The 23,799-nt window shown below is 41.0% G+C and overlaps 1 protein-coding gene across 1 annotated transcript; it reads right to left on the bottom strand.

The window, feature by feature from the left end:
• Window positions 1–1,211: 1,211 nt before the first annotated feature.
• On the bottom strand, window positions 1,212–22,848 carry TSPAN3 (tetraspanin 3). Its single transcript, XM_063169463.1, has 7 exons — window positions 22,712–22,848; window positions 11,768–11,959; window positions 10,673–10,747; window positions 7,168–7,269; window positions 6,693–6,845; window positions 6,375–6,458; window positions 1,212–2,160 (listed from the first exon to the last, which is right to left on the bottom strand). Exons 1-7 carry the CDS (start codon window positions 22,772–22,774, stop codon window positions 2,068–2,070), a joined length of 762 nt encoding a protein of 253 aa, XP_063025533.1. The 5' UTR covers window positions 22,775–22,848; the 3' UTR covers window positions 1,212–2,067.
• Window positions 22,849–23,799: the final 951 nt, after the last annotated feature.

The following is a 23,799-nucleotide window of genomic DNA, read 5'->3' as shown; positions in this document are numbered from 1 at the left end:
TGCAATTCAAAAAGGTCACTTGAATTGAAGGTTTCTAGAAAAAACTGATTCACAGCAGTTAAAAGTTGGGCTTTGTATAGACTATAAAAAGTTGTAAAATATTGAGTCATTTCCACATTCCAGACAAATATTCTGCTTTTTAAAGAGGAAACAGACATCCTTCATTTACATGCAAGTACTGTCAAGTCATCTGCACTTCAAATCCATGTCTCCCAGCCAGATTAACAAGCACTGTTATCTCCCCCAAGTTATCCTCATTTCAAAGGGGCATATGCAGGCTCAAGACTGGAGTTTCCTTCTGCCTTGCAGCTGCTAAGAGCTGACCACCTTTTTAAGCATCCTTAGCCTTATTCTGTGCAACACAGGTCTGTCATACAACCTCTCCACACTGGCTTTTACAAGCCAGGGTGATCTCAATCTTATTAGTTCCACATTTACAATCTGCAGTACAATATGAAGATAATCAAATGCAGTGAGCAGGCTTGCTGTCACATCTGGGAAATGTGATGCCACAGTCAGGAGGTCTCTGGTTTGAGGCACATGCTGTACTAAGAATGAAAATCTAAGTCCCAAGGGAGTATCATTGAAACCCACCTTTAGAAGTTAACAGAGTTCCACAGGTACACTTCTACAGCAGTGCAACAGCACTGAGAAAAATCCTCCAATAAACCACACTGGTCTCAGCAGTGTGTACACATTAGAATTTTCCTTTTCTGAGTGATGTTTCTTCAGTTACTTGAGATTATCTTGAGGTCACTTCAGCTTAGCATGTCTGCTTTGTACATAAGCAACTGGTAAAAATTCTGAGCATTCCTGGCTTCTGCAAAGGAGGAAGAACCTGAAGACACTGAAAGTAGGGCAGTGACTAAGTACCTGAATAATGCCAGACACAGTAAAACATAATTAACATACAGCAGTTACAGTAAAGCTATTCATTACCCACTGTTTGGAGGCAACAGATTCTTCCTTAATTGTATGCACAAGATGTTAACTTTCCATCAAGTTCAGTGAAGTTTGTTGTTCTGTGTTTCACTGCTATTGTTTCAAATAAAAAGAACAAACAATACAATCAGGTTTCCAGCAAACAATAAATACAGATCTATTGAAGTGAAGCCACCCAAAACTGTTGTTTTCACACAGTTTGTGTATCCAGCACACCCAGACTCCATTGGACCAAACACATTGGAATCTTAAACAGAAAACAAGACATGTTTATAGGGAGGATATACAGAGATTTATTTAATCAGGTTTATTATTTACAGTTGAGATCACTTTCACATACTACTTGGCTACTCTACATGGCTACATTGTTTCCAAACCAATTGAAGGTCTACAGTCTAACAGTTCACTCAACACATAAAACGCTCTTCATAGAAAAATGAAATATTTCATTATAGAACAGTAGTGCATACATTATACTCCTGAAAAGCCAGCTTGTATTTTAAACCACTAATGTTTGAAAGACTGGATCTCTGAAGGTCAAAATTGCAGTCACATAATCCTAAAATTGGTTAGGTTTTTTTCCCTACAATTTCTTAATATATAAAGTATACTGGACTTAAGTGTTTTTCTCTTTTTTAAAAGTGACACTGGTGAGGGGCAAGATTAAAACATTTTTTTCTTCTCAAATTAAATACAGCTGGCTTCCTTTGTACAACTTTGGCCAGAAAAGTTCCATGTAGTGAAGGTTTAAGACTTCCTCTCTCTATATATGCAAGAATCAGCCAGTTAATGCTTAGAGGTAATCTACCAAAGTAGGCACACATCCTTTGACTTTCATATCAACCAAATTACACTTAACTTGCAAATGGTTCTGAAATTAGAAAGTTTACTAGCATACTAAAACATTTAGATACATGAATAGCTGGCTAAAACAGTGAAAGTCACAGGTAATTCTATGGGTTGTGTAAAGCTGTTGTTGCCCATCACCAGTGCACAGTGCGGCTGCCCTCGTGTTTGAAAGGTGTGCTTGGAATAAGCTGGGGCAAGAAAGCTATGGAAGAAAACCTGGCCCATTCACCCTCCAGGGAACAGGGGGAAGATTGAACTGCATGTTGGAATTCTCTTCTAGGCATAGGTTCCACCAGCAATGAGCAGCTCGTAGGCAGGATCCCGACTCCTCCTACATAGAACTATACAGGCACACAACATGCCCAGAAGCTGGGGAGAAAAAACAGAGAACAAGCTTGAGAACAAGGGAAATCTTCAAGACTCAGCCTCAGCACAGACTGCCAGCATGTTTCAAGACTGGAACCAACAAATGGCAACAAACCACCCTTCCTGAAAGAGCCTCCACTCCTGCTGGGAACTCCTAGGGTCACAAGCTTCAGCTTCATTTTCTTACAAGATTACCCTGGACATCTAAAACAAGACTTTTTTTTGTCAGCCACCTGCATTCTGCCTCAGTAATTCAGATTCAGATGGAAGAAACTCCTGATGTTTTCAATGAAAGGTACAGATGTTTAGGTACCATATCTGGTATGGAAAACTCAAGTGCAACTCAAATGCATCAGGTTAACTGCTATGATGACAATGGGCTTTAGAAAGAGATTTCATAGAACTATCTCTCTGTGAACATGTCATACTAACTAGAAGGCTTAGATCTAAGGCAAATAATTCACTTTTAGACATGTTAAAATTCACAGTACCACAACTGTGCTGGCATGCTTCCCATGATTCAGAGTATGATCACCCTGTGTCCACTTACAAGACTTAAACCATGTGAATAATCAGGGATACAGGGCATGGTATTTTAAAGAAGTTGCATGCATACTGAAGGTAGAATAAGATTGTACCAACTGAAAAATAGCAGGTATAGTGTTGGTAATGTTCTCTGGTTTACAATAACTGGCAATAGCTTCTAGTAAAGTGTGAGATTGTATTGATTTAGTTGTATGCATGGAAGTTTATTCACAAATAGGACAGAAGCCTCCTGAAGTATCTCTGGATTGTAAAGCACCACTCTGAACACAACTTCATTTCTTAAAAAGGAATCCACTCCAAAAACACCACAAAAAATCCCCTTGGACAGAAAGCAAACTAGAATGAAATGGGTGAGCAGACAAGTGTAGAATTTCCTCTCTGATAAAGCAAAAGCCCAGTGAAAGTAGTACTGGGACAAAAGGAGAATTACTGACCTTTTAAAAGCACAGGCCAGTGCAAACATCAGATGTGTAACATGTTTTAAAACTAAATGATGGTACACACATTATAGTACTCCAGTCTGCTGAAAGACTGAAAACAGAATGTTGAAGAATCCTAAATCTAAATATGCAGTGATTAGGAAGAGGCATGATGAAATTCCAGTATGAGCTTTTTAATTTCCTGGAAAGGAACAAGCTGTAAAGATCAATGCTCTTCTTTGTCGGCAGTGCATTATCTGCTTTGGATCTATAGCAGAAACCAGCTCAGGTTTAAAAAGCATTATGGAGAGTAACACAGTATGGTACTTGAGCTGTTGTTAAAAACAGCACCTTTCTTCACTCAGGTGGTTCCAGCTCAAAGACTGACTCCTAAATATATTATCATAGAATCATGAAATGGTTTGGGCTGGGACAGACCTTTAAGGGCCATCCATTCAAGCCTTTCTGCAACAAGCAGGGACATCATCAGGGTGCTCAGGCTCAAACTTGTGTCAGAGCAAAAGGAACAAGTCACATGGGAGAAGGACTGGTCATGGACACAGCCTTTCTCAGTGAGGAGGGAATATCTACAATGAAACCCACTTCAGTTACACTTGTAAAATGGAGAGTTATGGGAGCTGCCAGGGGCTACAGAACTCTCAAGAAGCTCACAGCCTGCCAGTACAAGAACTTCTCTGCTGTTCAAAGCCAGGGTAAAATGAGAAGTGTGATGCAGAGCAACACCTCCCTCAGTCCTTTGCTAGAATTCATTCTAGCCATGTACATCAAGTGAATAAAAGTAGATCCAGCACATTTGCAGCTATTTGCACAAGGACAACCCTGTTCAATGACTCCCTCGAGATATTTAATTTATACAGTTGTGTGAAAGCTCAAACATTCAGGTACTACAGTAAAACCCCATGCAATTTACATCTGAGTTACTATTTAAACCATTTCTATCCTTTAGGAGGTCTCTGAGCATATTCCTAGAATTCACTATAAACAAAGTGACTCATATCAGTGCACTCTACAGACATTATTTATTATGTCATTTAAAAAATGCTAGCACCTCTAAACATTTCAAGGCATTTGAGTCTGTTTCTTTGGTTGCTATTTAATATTGTGAACTGCTATTTTAGACATCTGTGCTGAGGAAGGATCCATGCATCCATCCTCCTCTTCAACAGCATTCAGGGAAGTTTAAACACCTCCTGCATTCAGGAGGTTTGTTTAGTTTTTTATTAATTTTGGCTTTAATTTCCCTGCTAGCAATAACTACATTCAATCTTTCCCCAAACTAATTTTGTACAAAACCTCCCTAGCTGTATATACAGGTGCCCTTTGTAAATGATCACCAGCCACAAAAGCTGTGTCTCCACTCCCTTCAGTTTGCCTCCTAGCTATTAATAGTTCTGTGCTGTCACTGTGGCTGGGACCAGGGAATTATTGCACACTGGAAGATCCCCATGGTAACTGAAACATGAACATACCAAAAATTGCTTCTATGCAGAAAAGACTAAGTTGTTAATAAATTTCAAGCCTTGCAAAAATACTCCTCTCAGTCTTTTAATTTTAAAGCAATTACTGAAGGTTAAATTTGTTGACTATAGGCTACCAGAAGTAATGAACTTTGAACAGCCTCATTGCATAACAAAATAATCTGTTCAGAGGGGACTGTGCAGCCAGCAAAGGGAAGGTAGCAAAATTGACAAATGTAAGAAAAACAATCATTCCTCTAAGTTCACAGGGTATGACCCAAGTTGCAGCCATGTGCTGAAGTTTACATTCTGTCTCCCTTTCTTAGCCCACAGACCATTCTGCTGAGAACTGAGCCAAGTACATACCTGAATTCTGTATGGCAAAGACAAAGATGTCAGAACTTATGTTTCAAATTTCAGGAGATAAATAATAGAACATTTTGAACAGAAGGGTGCAAGAGGCCACTGCAAGCATGTCAAACTCTGGGCCAGGGCCAGAAAGGATCCTAACTGTGCTGCATTTTGGGGCAGGCCTGTTCATCAACCTGCAAACTCCAGAATTAATAATAATGCCTCCTCTTGGGATTCTCCTCAGCCAGATTCATCAGATACACTTTTTTCCTGACATAAAATTTTGTCAGAGTAACTATGGCTGTGGTAAGACAATTTTCAGTACACAAACACATTTCATTGTTCAAGCAGACCAAGTATTGCTTTAACAACTAAAGTTTTAAGGAAGACAATTAAAACTATACCTTCCCTTCAGGAGACTGAGCACAGATCTCATCAACTTTGAAGTTCCACAGCTGAAGTAGTCTGGGTCTGAACAATTCAACATGACTGTATACAGTACTATGTGTACATCCTTGTAACATTGAGGCACAGAGGGAACCCTCTTTTCACAAGACTGTTTGCAAATGATTATTTACCTTCAAACATACAACCCAGCTCAAATGCTGCTTTTGAAAACAAAGTGCTTACATTGTCAGACTTGACAGGTATGTTTTCTGAATTCAAATGCTATTAAGAGCACTAAAGTAACTTTGAAATTAGTTTTTATGTCTCCTGGGATTCAGCACATGTACTACATTGCTCAGAGACCATAACATAGGCACAGTCTGAAAAGAATGTTATTAATGTACTAAGTGTGCCAGTTGATGAGCATTCAAAATTTCAATTTTACAAATATGTTTGGGAGACAGTTCTAGTCTTCATTTTCTTCCTTAAAATGTAGTGAATACTAATATACACATTAGTTGATTTCCTCAGTTACCTTTTTATGACCAAGGAAACTGTAAAAAGATTCATGGAAGAGTGTGCAGTTTAGAGCCTCTCTGTTCAAGCCCAAAACCCAAGAAATCTTCAAGACACACAGCAAAGCTCAGTTGCACACGAGCAGAGCACACTATCAAAAACCCTGGTGTATCTCTGGGTGGTCCTGACATTATTTATACACCATGAGCCACAGTTAAGATAATGTACCTCTAAAACAGCATGAAAAATGAGCTGTTTAAAAGCTGGAAATTGTTGAGTGTTAAATGCTATCAGAGGACATTTATGATACTTAATACCTAGATAAAAGTAATTTATCATTTCCATCAGAGTGGGTTACTGCATATAACACTGACTGTTCAGCTCTAACAGAATATATATCCCCTAGCAGCAGGAAGTTCTGTGTTAAAGGGTAATATCTGTGTGTGCATACCTGTAGTTATCTGTACTGCAGTTTAGATCTAATCTGAAAGAAGTTAACAAATAAAGGACATTCCCTTACCTGAATAGCAGCAAATGCTAGTGCTGCCCAGATGACATACATCATGATCTCCTGAAGCTTCTTGACAACCAGAGCTTCACACCCCTGCAACAAGCAGGCTTCTTATGTATCAATCTGGCAACCATATTTAGACACACCAAAAACCCCCAAAAGCATCACACAGGGCAGAAAGATAATGTTAATACTAAAAAAAAGGAATTACATGAAAATTACTTACAGATTAAAAGAGACAGAGAATTAATTACATCTACTTTCTGTTAAAGCAAATACACCCAAGATTTGATTTCTCCCAAGGAAAATGAATTGTGGCTGCCTTACCTCTGAATAAAGGTCCATGGGGCGGGTCAAACTGCCAGTGCAATTGCTGAGGGCTGCTTTGCAACAGCTGAGGGGCACACTGTTGTTTTTAGTTTGTTTGAACCAGATAGTATTCTCCCAGTCTGAATAGTTATGGATGCCACAGCAGCGCAGCTGGAAAATCAGACAGGTAAAGAATTCAATTCTAACTGCAATACCAGGAGGAGAAGTATATTATGTTCCATTGCAGAAAAACACTTAAGTACTACACATTTGAATACAAGCAGAGAGTGAGAGATACCTAATGATGTAAAAATACATCTCCCTCCCAGCAGTAATATTAATTTTAACAAAGCTGAAGTATTTGTTGTCCATTCAGCAATTTCCTAGACTTGTCAGAGTGGAGGAAGGACATCTGCACCAGCAGCAGAGGAACAGCATCTGTGTTTTAAGGACAGGAGGGAGTGGAACACTGGCCCGTGTGTTGCTGTCTCACCTGCCTCTGTACATAGTCAATAGCACGGCTGGCGGCGTCGGGGTTGGTGCCGTTGTATCGGTTGTACACTTTCCGAATGCTGTGATCAACTTCATCCTCCACCTAGCAGGGGCAGGAAAGCAGCTGCATGAGCTCACCAGCACAGGTTAGGGAACATCATTTTGCTTCCAGCTACAGCACTTCAGGAAACCAAGGTAACTCCCCATCATCTGAAATCAGCATAATTCAGAGGTACAGCTTCCTCAAGTTCCACCCTGACTTTTGCTAAGATGTTGCCAGCTTGCAGCTACACGAGAAGGAAAATCCAGGCACAGCTTGGATTTTCAGATTTTAGGCAAAGTAGCTTTGCATTGTCTCTCAGAACAGGAACAACTTTTCCTGTGACACTGTAGAACAGATTTCATGAAGTTAAAGGCTGTCCATAAGAACATGCACTCACCTCTCTACTTCAAGGTCCCAAACCAAAACCATTATCACCATCTGGGCTAACTCATTCCCCTTGGGATTATGAGGATATTGGGATCAAAAGTTACTAAGTCATATCACCCACTCTTTGGGCTGAAGCACAGGTAAATAAATGCTCAAAGATGCCTTCTGGCTGACCCTACAGTGACCAGGCTCCCTGTTCAGCCCCAGTCTCCAGGGCTTCCCAAGGAGCAGTACATTCATTGTGTATAGCAACATTTACTGCAATAGGTGTTAGACCTACTCTGAGTCAGGATGCTGTCAAGTACATGTGTTAGAAATGGATGCCACTCAAGAACCATCACTTGTCCCCCCTAAAGGCATTCTGTGATGCCTGGTTTGAAGAAAATCTTACTAGAACCTTTAAAATACTATAAATTACTGTAAAATATTACTTAAATAATACACAGTTTAGCATAGATAAACATTTCTGCAATTTTAAGATTAGTTCTGATTTGATTTTTTCTATCACATTCGACAGGAATTATGTGCAAGGAATGCAATTTTAGGACTGAGCACTAGGCATGCATATTCTTCAGATTTGCAAGCTACAGTAGGAAGGTCTTGTCAACACATCATTTCTTTAAATACTTCAATGGAAGATTTTGATGCAGCAGTAGCACAAGCTGAATTCCAGCACCACCTCCTCCTCAAGAATGCTGCCTATTTCAAGATAGGTATGCAGAAATGCCAATTTAGCTTGCACAGGCAACTCATTTCAGACCAGTTCAAAATCAATTGTTTAATGATTTAACTAATTTGATTTACAACTCCAACTCATAACAAAACAGCTGTTCAATTTGTCATTTACATTTTAAAACAATCTATTTCAGTGCTTGTTTGTGCATCATTTGGCTTGCAGTTCAATCAGGGCAACATCATGCCTGAAAACCCTGCAAATTCCTTAAGATCCAAAGAGAAATCACGAGCTCTAGTTAACTGGCAGGTTTAGTGAACAATGAAGAGAGTGAACCCCTCCACCCAGAGGAAAAAAAACTGCAGGTCCTCAAGCAACCAAGCCTGTTTAATCCCTACTGGCACTTCCAAAAAGTCTGGCTTTTCCAGCTAAGGACCAATGCTGGAAGGCTCTGCAGCAGCTCAGCCCATCTCAGCAGGGCCTGGGCACGTTTCACACAGTTCTGAAAGTTGGAATAGGATCAGCACACAGGTCTACATAGGCATGCTGGAAAATTAAACAATTTTAAGATCAATAATGGGATCTTAAAAGAGCACAGTGCCAGTTCCTTGAGGCATTATGCCCAATGTAACAACTGCTATGACTTTAATCTTGCAAGTTTGTAAGGTGAACACAAAGTACTTCTAACACGATTCAGCTACCTTTAGAAAAACAAGGCTCCCACAGATGTGTACACACCATGTCAAAAAAAAACCAGACCAAAATTAACAAAGCACAAAGCTGACTTATTTATCCTGCAAAAATAATCAGAAGGCTAAGCAGACTTCCCCTTCCAGCTCACTGGTAATAAATTTATTTCTGTTTATTTCTGTTGCACTTAAAACATTAGTTTAAGATGCTAGATACTGTAGGGTACTAGAAAATTGCCATCTTTAGTAACAAAACCTGTCTGTCCTTTCCAAAGATTTAAGGCTCAGTTTTCAAATACTGACTTCCACAAACAGCTTAACAGACTGCCACCAAAACCAGACAACCTTCCCTCTTCTCCCAAGCTCTGGCCCTGCATTACCCACTGCAGTGAAAACTGCATGAGAGCAAACCAAAAAAAGAGAAACAACAGGAACACACAGCTGGGCAAGGCAGATCCATGCATCTGCTGTGAATACTGCTCACTGAAAAACAGCAAGTCCCTTCAAGATGGGACCATGGAAGACAGTAAGATGACTACTGCTTAGTCCAGATCACATCCATGGTAATTCCTGCACATATTAAAGTATTCCTCTGCAAGTACTGAAACAGAAGGAAGCCATTCAGATCAACATGTAAGAGCCCACCTCCTACCCCCTGGAACTGCAGTGCTTTCCTCAGTGCCTTCTAAGGCCTACTTCCAGTATAAACTTAAGAATCCCCAGTGATCATCTCAGTTCACTGCCAAGATACCAGAAATCAAATGCAAAATATTTTGAGTTCCAGCATGGCCAGTAGAGCACTTCTGTTGAAGCAGCCTGTTCTAAGTGTCATGCACCAGGTCTGTAACACAAACACTTCAAGGTTGTCTGGTCATTGCTTGCTCCAAGCAGCCTTCCCTGGGGCCCAAGCAAAACCACCACTTTTACTTCCAAGCTGTTTCCCAATTTGTTCCAGGACAGCAGGAGAATGCAAGGAGGAGAGAATGCTGAACCTGAGTTGCTCACAAAAGGCCAAAGAAAGAGAAATGGTAGTGTAGTTCAGCTTGCTGGTAAAATATCCCTGAGTGTGCTACACTGCAAACATGCTCCATGTCACAGCTAAAATGCCTTCTCTGGTCTTTTTTTTTTCCCCATCATGTATTATGCTAGAAGAAAAACATCTAATTTCATTTTTTCTGGTCCCGTTTCTTAATTCCATAAACAGACAGTGGGGAAAGTTGTAATTTGTTTAGCTATAATCCCTGTCAACAACCTGAGTAACGCTAGGAAGTATACATTACCACATTCAATCTATTTCATTTTATTATTATGCAGCATTAGTTTGCACACCAAAACACATGACAACACTGAAGTTGCTGCATATCAAAAAAAATATGCCTCATGTTCAAATATTGCATAGCCTCAGTCCTTCACAAAGTCAAAGCATAAACAAATTAGAAGTCCATCTGGAAAAATGTAAAGGTATGAAGTACTGTGACTCCCTTCTCCTGTTTAATTGTTAATGATGTAGGTAATTTCTTGCCCTAAAGATAGCTCTCTGCATTCATGTTCTAAATTTTAAGGTACTGGTATCACAAATTAATCCACTCAGATGTCTGATTTTAATCCCTTAAACACCCATTACCAGTTCTACAGAATCAAACAGTAAAGATTACACTTCTGTATTGTGGTCAGAATTCACAACAAAACATTACTGAAGCTGAGAAGTTCTTACCTTTGCTCTATAAATGTATCCAAGAACCACGACCACAACTTCGGTGATAAAAACCAGGAGCAAGATGATCACAAACTGCAAAACACAATTAAAAGTGCTTGTACAAACAGTTTCATTCTTTTGCCTAATGAAAGGCTCCATGTAGATTTTTCTATTTAAAGTTACTTTTGCTGCAAGGTTTTGATTTAACAGCTAATTTAATGCAGGCACTTAAATTGACCAAATGAGCCCAGAATTCATTCAAGAAACTTTAGTGCTCACAGCTTCACCAAGCAATAGGAAGCTGCCCAATCAGGCAAGTCCAGCTGTCATTAGTACTGAAAATATCATACTGCAGGTCTTTAATCAAGTGGTTCTTTCAATTTTCTTTGTTAGATAAACAGGAATGTCTCATCAGAGAGGCTACCCAGGCAGTTACTTAGAGTGGTAGATGGACTAAGGGAATGTTTCTTCAGATTAAGCTCTGTGACAACTGGAAAAGACAGCAAGCTATGCATTTGTCTTGCTGTATTTAAGAGCACTTTTAAAGAAGTCTACACAGTACTCAACAAAAGAAGCCCCAAACCCTCCTGTGGGGACAATTCGAATACAGCCTCTCCTCTTCCCTACCTGGTTTTCAAGCCAAAATTACAATTGAAATACCTGGAAACACAGGACATAAAATACTGCCAACCAAGTGTCCCAAGTAAACCATTAAGAAAATAATCAGGCCTTATGACAACCCTCAGTTACCCTGATGCAAGACACTTGAAGCAAGAAGGCTCCTGAATCACTTCTCTCCCTCCAATTCAGCTTTTCAACCACAACAGATAAAAGTGAGATTTAAAAACTGTTATGACTTAATCATACGGTTTTACACTTTTTTAATGAGATTTACCACAGTTCTAAAAAAGGTAAAACTGAGACGCCTTCTGCTGCTACAACTGTTTCATTTAACACCTTTATTCAGAACAGAAAATTGAAATAAGACATTCCTTAAAAAATGAAGCAGATAACTTTTAAGGCCATAAAGTGAAAACTTCAAGTAGTATTTTAGGAGTTTATTAAGAGAGAAGGCAGGCAAGCACCCAGCAGGCCCAGACTCTGTGCACTCACCGTGGCCAGGCCACAGCGGCTCTCTCGGATGGTGGCGCAGCAGCCGATCAGGCCAATGATGAACAGCAGCGTCCCCACGGCGATGATGATAACAGCTGGGATTAGTGTGTACACATCTTCAAAGAAGTGATCATAGTCATCATATGTGATGAACACATAGGCTCCAACGTAGCACAGGATGCCTGCTGCTGCCTACAACAGGCACAAAAACGTGGTCAGTTCCTTGGAACACCAAGCTCTTCCTTCAGTAAGGTAACAATTATTTTAACAAACACCATAAAATAGCGTTCCTCAGAAATTTTGCCCAGTTACTATCTGTGACTTACTGGTACAGTAAACTGGACATACACATTGTGAACTTTGACCTCTGCTAGGGAAAGATGAACTGCTAGAAACAAGAGCATTTCTGAAGGGTTCATAGAACTGGAAAAATCTGGTTCCAACCAGAAAGCAGGCAGAAACAAATGCAAACCACCAACTACTAAAAGGCAGAAGCAACTATCTACAGAAATGTGCCATAAACCTGTAAAATCAATGTTCTCAGAAGGATTGTTGTACAAAATGGTCCTTTTTGAACAAACAAAAAGTCAACTGAAAGTTACTGCAAATAAGCCCTGTAGGATGAAACTGCAACTACACACATTTGAACAGTAAGACACAGCTCTCACATCCACCTGCCATGACCTTGCCTCCCTTACAGTTACAAGGATCCCAACACATCAATGCCTTCCCTATCTTTTGGCTGAGCAGAGCCAGTGAAAGAGAGACAACTGTTGCTTGAGGAGCCAACTAACACACATTTATTTTTTAATACAAGGGCCTTATCAGTTTGTGCTGTACAAATGTCTTTCCTAACCACCCTCACACTTGCTGCAGAACGAAATATCAATTTGCAGTGGTGGACAATATAATCTGAATGTGTCATGACAGGCTTTTCCAATGTCCCAGCAGAAGGCTGAGCTAGAACAATGCACCCAGCAGATGCAATGGCTCAGCTATGAGCTGGGGAATTTCATTCTGCTGTGATGGTGGTGTCCCTGTTACAAACCAATCCATACCCTGGACACGAGAGCTCCCTCAGCTGGCAGGGGACACAGTGCAGCTCCAGTCTGAGGGAGAACACTGCAGGCTGCCCCCAGCCAGTGCTCCCACTCACTGCCTCACACCTACCCCCTCCCTGAAGTGAAGAGGAGGGCAGGCACACATACAGCAGCTTCCAGGAGCTGTAACACTGCAAGGCTGCATTGTGCTGGTGTACAATCAGACTCACTCCATATTTCAGTCTAGGAGGACATAATCTAGCCCAGCTGCCTGCACAAAGCAGGCTCGACAATGAATTGAGACCAGGCTGCTCAAGACTTTGTCACAAGTCCTGGAAGCCCTCCTTGGGAAGCCTATTCAGTGTGGCACAGAACAAGACAAGCCCCAAGACAAAAGGTATCCAGGATTTTAGCCCTGTTTGCCACTACATACCAGATGTATTGCAACATTACTGCAACTCCTTTCTATAAAACAATAGCACACAACCACTACCAGAACATTACTTCATGTATGGAATATTCCCTGCAGCACTTTGCTACAGAAACACTATGTCAAAGAAAAAGATATTAAGAGCCAGCTCAAAAGCATCATCATCTGCATGGATCTGAGCAATACATTTGACCTCTGCACCTCTCTTTCTGCAGCAGAATTGTGTACTCTGCAGGAATCTCAAAGGCACCCAGGAGGCTCACATTCATCCAATAAAAGGTGCTATGTACATATAAGGAGAGGGAAAACTGAAAATTCAGTAACAAAGACCAAGTGCAAGACATCTTTTCCAGACAAGAGTGAACAAGCTATTGCAGAATCACCCCCTTGCACAGAAGATGCTGAAATGCTAATCCATCTGTACAAACCCTGCCATATTAGGTACAACATGGCAAAATGCAGACACACACTTTCTGTACACAAAGCAAAGATTCAAAGTAGTGTCACTGAACAATGGAATTACATTAACTGTTGCCTAGCAATGAAGCCTGTGAATGGCAGGCCAGTGATGTAATCCCCTATTTCTAAGAACTAAAATGCTTGATAGAAATATGCTATGTTACAAGGTAGCTGATGAAAACCCACAGCTGTGGATGGCATCAGGCAAAGAATATATACCACAAAGCTGAAATCAGAACCATTTGTTAACTCCTTTGTCCTTCTTTTGCTGTTATTTAATTGCCTTCCTCTTTGTTTAAGAAAAATCTGGATCATAAACTGCATAAGCACATGCATTTGAAGAATGCATGTATCTGAAGTAAAAGGAGATTAGCCTAAAAAAAAAAAAAAAAAATCAAATCTGTCTACAGGTGTTATCTTTCCTTCCCTACTTCAAGAAGCACATGCATTTTAACAGACATTGCTTTTGCAGCCTGCAGACAGATTAAAAGCTGCCTGCTTTGAATACTTCATTAAATCCTTTCCACACATGGTACAAGAATGACTAATCATCCATGACAGCACTTATGCTTTACTTCTGAACAAAGTCAAGGAACTGGTGTTTGTGAAACAGACACTGCCTCTGTGATAAAGTGACCATACTCCTCAGAGCTACTGCTGCTACCTCTTCAACAAGTAATCTGCAGGGGGAAAAGGTCCTGAGAGCAGAGGTGCCTGCTGGAGCTTGCACAAGGTTTAAAAGCCATGAAGATTAGAACTCCTTCCCCATGTATCACAGCTGAACACTGTTTTTGAACAGGTGCGAGACAGTCTGCCACAGCACAATGAAAACAGCAACACTACCAGGTTACTTACACATAAACAAGATGGAGATGACCTCCCTTCCCTTTTCCTTTCACATCACAACCACGGGACTGTTTATTTCAGCCTGCTCTACCCCAGCACGGGAGAGATCTCAAGTGCCTTAGCTGGGATGAGAAAAGTGCTTTTGAAGCAATCCTTTTTGCTCACTTTTTGATGAATTTCTCCTACTACCTCTGGCTTGCATCACTGGAGTGTGCAAGAGGAGTGACTGGGAGTGAAACCAAGCCAGGACAGGTACAGTCCCTGTGCTGACTGCTCAGAGGTGTTCAGTCAACGGCACTGCACAGGCCCGAGGTCCCTCCCTCCTCAGAGCTCAGCAGCTCCAACAGGAGGTCTGAGCACACAGTACAGTGCCATCCACTGATACAAATAACAAACACTGTGACAGAGCAGACAGTTCTAACCACACAAAGTGTGCAGTTTATGTTGACCAGGGCTGCACCAGTTAAATGCACATTTATTACCTCTTGCAAACCAAGTACAAAGTTGAATACATGTGTTTCTTAAAGAAAAAAAAAAAACAAAACCCAAACTAACTGACTGTCCCCACCTAAAACCAAACAACCCACCTCAAACCAGCCAAAATAGTACCATGTGCTGAAGCCATCCATCTCAAAATAGGAATCACCTAAGGAACTCAAAGTCTATATAGACACAAGGATAACTTAAAAAAAAAATCATCAAATAACCTAGATCTCAATGCTTACCATCCTGCAGAGTAAATAGAAAATCTGCAAAGTCCAACCTTGCTCAAGTCAAAGACAAATTAATATAAAGCTACTGTGTTTGCAATCATGTACTTCCTATCACTAAATGGAAGCCAAATATATGAACTGCACACAGTTCAAACAAGTCTTTGATAAACAGGGCTTGAAGGAAGAATTCTCCAACTTAATCTGCTCAATGCTCTGAATAGATGGCAGCAGTTGCTGAATCTGTGCCAGGTAACATGCACGCTCCAGGGACATGACTGGTTATTCAGCATTCACACATCCTTTTACAGTTGTCTGCATCTAACTCATGGTTCTCAGCCTAAAGCAGCACAGCCTTATTTTGGGATGAATTAACCTTTAAAAACACTGATATAAAAGTACAGTCAATGAACACAGCTCATTGCAAAAAAAGTTGTTTTACAGACACACAGACCTCTCACAGTTAGGAAAAGGATTGATTTTACTGCTTTGGCTGGAACCTCTATGGAGTTATTAAAAGCTCAACAATTATGCACAGAACTGGAGGGAAAACTGGAAGATCCAAGGACACAATGATAAGCATCACTCAACACATTCTGGGAAAGCTCAGTTAAAAGTGGAGGTTCTTTGAGCAGCCTTTGGGCTGCTGTGACACAGCCTCTTAAGCTCATGGCCACTCCTCAAAGTCAACTTTCACCTCCCACAAGCCCTGAGGCGTACGGGGCTGTACACTGGCCAGCTGCACCTTGAAACAGTTTCAAGGGTTTAGTTTGTTTTCCAAGTAGGCTGCAAACACACACCAAGAACTGCTTTCATGTTTTCAGTAATGCTCACACACTGCAGCAATTTGAAAGCCAAACCTGTGGCTACCCAGGATAATGAGTGCAAGATATTTAAACTTGTTCCACTGATCATTTATTTATCAACCACTGCAGCATCATTTACAAGCAAATTCTTCCTTACACTACTCTAATATTGTTACTGCCAAAGAGATCTGATCAACACTACTTACATGTTCATACTTTTACTCTTCACCTTGCTATGGCATTTTCTTCATTTTGGGACCCTAACAGAACACACAGCACAAGTTCTGCATTTCTTCTGTGGTACTATTTCAATTAACTCGGCCAAAGAATGGTATTTGTCCCTTCAGAGTCTATGTTCTATCCACTGTTTTAAGAAAAAACACACTCTCTGAACAAGAAAACGAAGGTAGCAGCAAAGTACTGTATTTTAGGAGAAAACACACCTGATATTCAAGGTGTGAATGCTCCTCTTAGGCAAGAACAGTATTTCACATTTCCTATAAAGGTGTCTTTCCTACTGCTGCCAGCTTTGCCATTGCTGATTGGTAAATGTTGATAGCAACACAGACATCACTCCAAACCAATTATTCATTTCACTATGGAATTTTCTTTCAAGCATGGGATTGTTAACTGCATCCATTGATATATTCTGACAGACCATCTGCATCATCCTTGATAAAAAGAACCTAAGGATAAAGTGAGAAAAAAGCTTTTTACACTAACAAACCCTCAGCTTTTCTGCCTGGATCCTGTCCTAGGACAATTTTCCCAACACATTTATTGCTTTCCTCATGTTAAATGTGGGTGTGTCTTTGTTCTCACTGCCTTTCTAACACGTTTTGTAAAAAACAAAGCACATGTCTACTCCAGGACAGATTTTTGAGAGTCTACAGTTATATCAGTTTCATCCTTTCTAATGTTGCTTTTGTCAATGCATAGCAACTCCTGAACATTTCCTACCCACAAGCAGAACACTGGTATTGTGGTCTGTCTCCAGATTTCTGTGCTTCTTAGAACAGTACCTTAATAAGTGGGGTTTTTCCACATTTCTCCATTATTTGACTTCTAGGGTATTTCAGACATTTTTGGTTCTTTCCAACACTAGAGTACTCATAACCTGATTACTGTCATGAAAAGAATGGGATGACAAAAATTTTTAAGTCTTCCTTTTAGCTTCCTGTTCTTCAAAATTTATTTCCTTAACCTCAGAGGCCCAAGAGGATCTCTCTGGGGTTTATTTCTCTTATAGTCCTTTCAGCACTTGACTGCTGTGTATCTCTCTCCACTCCCCTCTCCCAAACAAACCCACACCCATACTTGATATTTCCTCTGGTTCCTGAAAGTGATGCATAACCAGTTTAGAACCCAATGGTTTCCTGACACTCTTATCTTTGTTCTCAACAGTAGGAATTTAACTTCAACACTGAGCTCTGTCTTACAAAATCTTTTGGGAGAAGAAAGACAGCAATTCCATTCAGCTCTGTAACACAGTCAAAGCTATCTTAAAGGCTTAGAAAACAAGCAAGCCCTGTAAAATCCAAGCAAGCCAGACTGCTCTGTCTGTGCTAGCCACACTCAATTCTGCAGCTCCTGAACACCTCACATTCCAAGGCTTTTCAGGCTAAAGCAAAAGGCTGAGCTAGGCTGCTTTTGCATTCAGCATTCCATATTCCAAGTGCAAGATGTGCAGCATCTGAGTATTTTACCTCTTTAGAAGCCAAGGTAACAACACAGCCATTCTTTTACACCCATTTAGTCACCAGGGCTGTAACCTGAGCTGGTGCTCTACTGTTCCCAGGTTCCTTGCTCTGCAGGAGAACAATGATGATCACTCTGTGCGTCAAAGTTCAGGTAAAGTGATATTGCAGTTTCCTTGTACTATTCAGAGGTATCACATTTAGCTTTGCAACTTGGGTTTTGTTAGGTATTAGACCTTTTCAGCTCAAGTCCAGATGCCAAAAATCCTGAAAAATCTCAGGCAAAGACCTGAAACTCATTCTGTAAAGAAACATGAATGACACTACCATGTTGCTTAAAAGCAAATCAAAGTATTTATTACTAAAATTCAGGACCTGGCCCATGTTTGTTATCTGAAAATCCATATTCAAATATCGTAAGAAAAATTACTCAGAGGGCACAACACTTGAGAGTTTTAAATATTTATTTTCTTAATTAAAATAACTTTTTTTTTTTTAAAGCACAGGATTCCAAACCATTATACAATCCTGAAGAACACACTCTCTTCATACTACCATAGTGGCAGAAGCAGAAAATGTTACATTGTTACATCCACAAGCAACTGGATGTAAACTTACATCCACAAGCAACTGGATGTAAACTTACATCCACAAGCAACTGGATGTAAACTTACATCCACAAGCAACTGGATGTAAACTGTTTTTTCAAAACAAAAGGCCTTTGGACAAGTAATCCCTGTGAAGTTACCTTCTGGATTATCCATCAATTACAGTCTTTGATCACCAAAGAACTCTCAAGAAATTTGTTTTGAAGTCCAGAGCAGTTACTATTTTCAAGCTCACAACGAACTGTAGAAATTACTGGGCTTATTGCTATGTGTAAGAAAGTGAACTTTAATCTTCCTTTCTACTACGAAATTTGAATGAATTTTCCCATAGCTTCATTTTGTTATTTTTTTTCTACCAGAAATCCCTAAACATATTACATACACATTGACTGCTGCAGCTCCTCTAAGAAAATCCTCCATTTCCCCATACTTTGGCCACTGCATTGTGGTGAGCACAGATCTAGAAAGTATTTCTGCTCTACAATCTCTCTAAACAATCGTACCAAGAATGTTTTATACCAGCTTAGTCAAATGAACTGTCAAAGTCATGATTTCAAGCCAGCTAAATACTACAAGAACTTAAACAGTTTGCAACTACTGAGAGTTGCAAGTATTGTAGAAGCAGAGCTCATTCCTTTTCTCAAGAAGGACACAGAGGTGAGAGATAAAAACCTCAGCAAGCCCAGGATATCTGGCACTATTTTAGCAGAGCAGGCTGTCAAAGCACATAGATTCCTTGGGAATATAAAATAGATTCCCTTTTCTGAAGCAAGACTACATGGAACTCTGAATATTTTATCATTCTTTCCTAGGAACTAAACTAAGACTGAAAACATTTCCTTAGTATTTTTGTCTTCATCTCCTCTTCACACTGGTTTCAACTGAATTATGCAAGTCACACCATGAAGCCTTAAATTAAGTGCACAAAAATAAACACATTTGATAGCAGTCTTTAGGTATTTGTTCCAGGTAAATACATTTCTTCCTCTTTCAAAATTATGCAGACCTTAGGAGGTGCCCTGAAGAACATGCTCTTCTCAAATACCTTACTATAATTTTTTTGCAATTAGTTATTATCTACATTTCATCAAGGTAACAAAAAAATCTTGCTGATTAGGAAGATATATGCACTAGAAGTTAGATTACTTTATTTCTAAGCTGCATAGTCTTTCACATCACAATGACTTCCTATGCAATACCCCTCCTTAAAGGGCTCAGCATCCCCTAAATGAAGTCACCAGCTGAGCAAATAAATCTTGGGCAAACTTAAGGCAAAGGTCAGCTGAAGGACTGGCTTTCCTTTGCCATTAATCACATCTACCCAAAAATTAACTCTTAGAAATGAGACACTAAGAAACTACTAATCAGATCAGTACTCCCTGGTCTAAGGAGGGCCACTTTTAACTGATCCTTTGCATCCATGCATTTCTTGGTCAAGTATTTTTGACCTTCAACACTCTCTGACAATCACCCAAACTCAAGCATGTGTGCCACACAAAATTTACACTCTGCTACTCTTTATGACTACAGTCATGAGGCTGTTTTCTTACAGAACTGTATTTAAAAGGCACCTACAGGAGATGCACTCAATGCTCAACACCCCTGCAAATACAACTCAAAATACCACACCAAAAATGTGGAAAGGTGAGTAAGGTCCATTCAGCTTTCTGCATGATAAACTGGTACCTGCCCTTTTAGACAGATTCCACAGCCTATCTGCATTAAGAAATAAAAATCCTGCAGTATTACCAACATGTAGGAAAGTATAGTTAATCTAAGAATTTTACACAGTAGAAAGATGCTTCACAAGACAATAAATGACTTTTTATAGTGTCAACGAAAATTTAACAAGCAGCACAAGACTCTTCAAAGTGAGATGAACTTGGAGAGTTGCAATCAGTAGCTGTAGGTGGCAAGTGGTTGTCACCTGTCGGCAAGGTCTGATCTGCCACTTTCAGACTTGAAAGAAATTTGTAAAAGTTAGAACCAAGACTTCAAAGTATAACAAGCATATCTCTATTTCTTCACAGCACTGATAATTTTCTAAATATCTCAGTCATAAGACAGATATCAAATCTCTCAGAACATTCACATCCTCCCACAAGAAAGAGGCCCACGGGGTGAGGGGGGAAGTTATAACCCACTGTGTATCACAACTTGCTGCTCCTACAGGTGACCATGAAGATACTGATAGCACACAGGACTGATATATGAAACCTTAAAGAGAGAGAGTAAATTTACAAAAGCAGCTAAAGGAGATTTCATAGTTACTTGACCAATTCTAAGCATTTGTCTAACTGCCAAGTCTCGGGAAATCCCAATGATCTAATTATCAACATTGGAACTACAGCACAACAAGCACAAGATTTCTGTAACAGCACAGAAGCACTTACACTGCCAACCAGAAGAGCACCAAATGTTGACATACACAGCTCAGTCAACAAATGAGCTATTGACTCTAGCCTTGTGAAAGAAAGGAACACCACTGCTTTCTGTAACTCACTTTCAGAAAGCCTTCCTTTCTACGTGCAGCTGATGAGCTGCAAGGTTGTTCCAACACAAGCAACCCAGCCACTGATGTGCCAAAAACCTATCAGCACTTGCTGACTTCGTAGGCTGGAGGTGGTTTACAGAACACAAGATTGATGACATTTTAATTTGACGTGAAGTACATCTCATCTAAATACAGTCTGCCCATTTTAAATTAAGTCAAGTTTGTCTCAAAAGTAACCAAAAATTGTAAAGCACGAAGTTCAGCATTACACAAAATACCTTTAACCCCACCACTGTATGAGATGAGTAACTGCAAATTCCAACATGCAGCTAAATCACCAAATGCAGCAGACAACGAACAATACCCATCACTAAGCTTCTGGAGCAGAGGAGAAACTGCACACGGAACTTGTGCTCATTTACTCCAAACAGAGCCTCGTTTATATCAGCAACTACACAAAAATCTGCTTCAAGGTGCCCTCAAGAAGGCAACCCACAAAAACTGTGTCCAGTCAAAAACTTTTAAGTACGACGTAGGAGTCGTCAAAGAGCTTTTAAAATGTCACTTGCAAGAATGCATGTAACAAAAAGCCACACCCAACAACGCAGATTCCAACCTTACTGCTGCACTAAGAGATTGATGTCATTACTTTAAAGATGAAGAATGGAGCCTGAGCACCTCAGCCAGAATTACAAACTTCTAATCTGCACCACTTAAGGCCAAATATGCCTCACCTTCCCTGCTCCTCTCCCAGAAGAGCTGTATAGGCAAACGCCGGTAAGAATGCACAGATATGCACTTTCCTTGACCATGAATCATTTCCAGGCACCCTTAAGGAGCATTCCTTTGTAAAAATTCAGACAAGAACAGTCATCCTATAACGCTAGTAAGATATCTCATGACTTTCAATAGTAAATGAAGCAGCTATATATAGCTACACTTCTATGGTCCAACAGCTTGTTACCCACTATTACGTTTTTGAAGATGTAATCTCGAACAGTTGGGACAACAGATACTCTGTTCCTGGAGCTGGGATTAGAGCAGGAAAAAATGCAGTACCTAAATGCACAAAGGGAATCCTTAAAAAACTACAAACTGTTCTTAATTATGATTTGAGAGTTACAAGCCTGTTCTGTTACAAGTTACTGTTCTAACAAGCCAATTATTACAGTGAATACAACGCCAGCCTGTTTGTCCATCCTGAAAAAGGTCATTTACAGCAACCTACTGTCTGTCCCTCTTTTGTAAGCTTTTGTCTTACTGTCACTGTAGCCGTGGCAAGTTTCAGCGATGCATACACACTACAATGCTACCGTGGCTAGTGGAATACGTTAAGTATAAATAGATAAAGAGCTGATTTTGTGTTACAGCCTCAGAAGACATCGGTGCCCACACTGAGCGCTCGGGATGTCCCGCCGCGGACAGCCCAACCCGAGTTGGCCAAAAGAGCGCTACAAAAACCAAAGTGGCTACACAAATTAAACTGCCAGAGACCTGAGAAGCTCAATAATGCAAGAGAGAAAAGCTACATGCGCTTACACAACAGCCTCTACCCCAGGATCCCTAATGCTCGTTAAACCTTCAAGGCCAGGTTCAGCTCCCCCCAGGCTGGAACTCGGCAGGAGGACTGTGAGGGAAGGGCAGCGCCCAGCCCCGAACCCCCTCAGCCCGCGAAGGGGCTCGGAACGCCCGCTAAACATCAAGAACTTAAATACGAACCGAGCCCGTGCGGGCCGGTGCGGGGAAGGGAGGGAGGTTTCCCGGCTCCCGAGCGAGGGCCGCAGCGCTCTCGGAGCCAGGCTCCTACCCGGAACCCCGGAGCCGCCGTCTCTGGCGAGGCGCGGCCGGACTCACCCAGAAGATGAGGTTGAGGAAGACGAGGACGGTCTTGGAGGAGGTGATGCCGCACTGCCCCATGGCGCCGCAGAGCCCCGGCCCGGCTCGGCCCCGCTCCCCTCAGCGCCGCCGCACGTGACCGCCCGGCCGCGCGGGCAGCCTAAGATGGCGGCCGCTCGCGTCACGTGGCGCCAGGGGGCGGGGGCACCTAAGATGGCGAACCGCTCCCCCTTAAAGCGGTCCCGCCCCCCGGAGCCACCGCTTGGGCAGCCCCGATAGCGCCTTATCGTGAGGGGGACGTCAGTGCTGTCCTCCAGGCTCGGAACCCAGGCAGCAGAGTGTAACAAACACAGCCTCTGCTCGTTCAGCGCCTGAAGCGATAATTTTCCGACTACCTTACGGTCCTAAAGCAGGTGACAAAGAACTCTGAACATTCACATCCTCCCTCAAAAACCTGCACCGTAAAGCCGGTGACATCTTCTGGAGACCTTTGGCTCCTGAGGGAAATAAGATGCTGTTATAAATAAGAAGTTTGACTAGGCAAATATTCAAGCAGCAATCAATTTATTAATTAATATGGTAAAGTATGAGCAATACAGCGCTGGGTACAGTGGGGGAAGTTTTCCTTCCAACTGCACACCAATAGTTGAGGCTTACAGGTATTTATAGGGGTACTCATCAGCTTTCTCAGCAGTTTCTATTCCAATTTTTACTCATCAGCAGGTTCTATTCCCAATTTTTACATCACAATTCTATATGTTATTGTTATTTAGTTTTTCTCGGGATGTATCCCAAAAAGGAGTATCCCCAGATGGTGGTGGTCTAGTTTCCAAAGGAAGAAAGACGAATCCCATCTGGCGAAGTCCAGCTTCCCAGATGTGGGTCCATCTTTTAATTGCAAGGACTATAAATCTCATTACAGTGATGTCCAGCTTCCCTTGGTCGAAACTATAAATCCTTGAGTTGATGTTCATCTTCCTTTCTCAAGCTGCTTTTCTCTGTTTTGTTAAGGCGTGAGATAAGCATGTTTCCTTTATATATATTCCAAAGCTATAGTTTCAAAGATACAAGCAATATTCTAAAATTATACCCATGGTCGGTCTCCA

This window comes from Melospiza melodia, chromosome 15, assembly GCF_035770615.1.
Source record: "Melospiza melodia melodia isolate bMelMel2 chromosome 15, bMelMel2.pri, whole genome shotgun sequence".
NCBI classification, from domain to species: Eukaryota; Metazoa; Chordata; class Aves; order Passeriformes; family Passerellidae; genus Melospiza; species Melospiza melodia.
This window is presented reverse-complemented; position numbering and strand designations above follow the sequence as displayed.

Bases quoted from the DNA above. Each gene is read 5' to 3' on its own strand.
- TSPAN3 (XM_063169463.1), bottom strand. From the start codon at position 22,774: ATGGGGCAGTGCGGCATCACCTCCTCCAAGACCGTCCTCGTCTTCCTC. The intron at 11,960-22,711 runs GTGAGTCCGGCC...TGCCTGTTGTAG, and splicing joins TCCTCAACCTCATCTTCTGG to GCAGCAGCAGGCATCCTGTG. The intron at 2,161-6,374 runs GTAAGGGAATGT...TTTTCTCCCCAG, and splicing joins TAGCATTTGCTGCTATTCAG to CTTCTGGGCATGTTGTGTGC.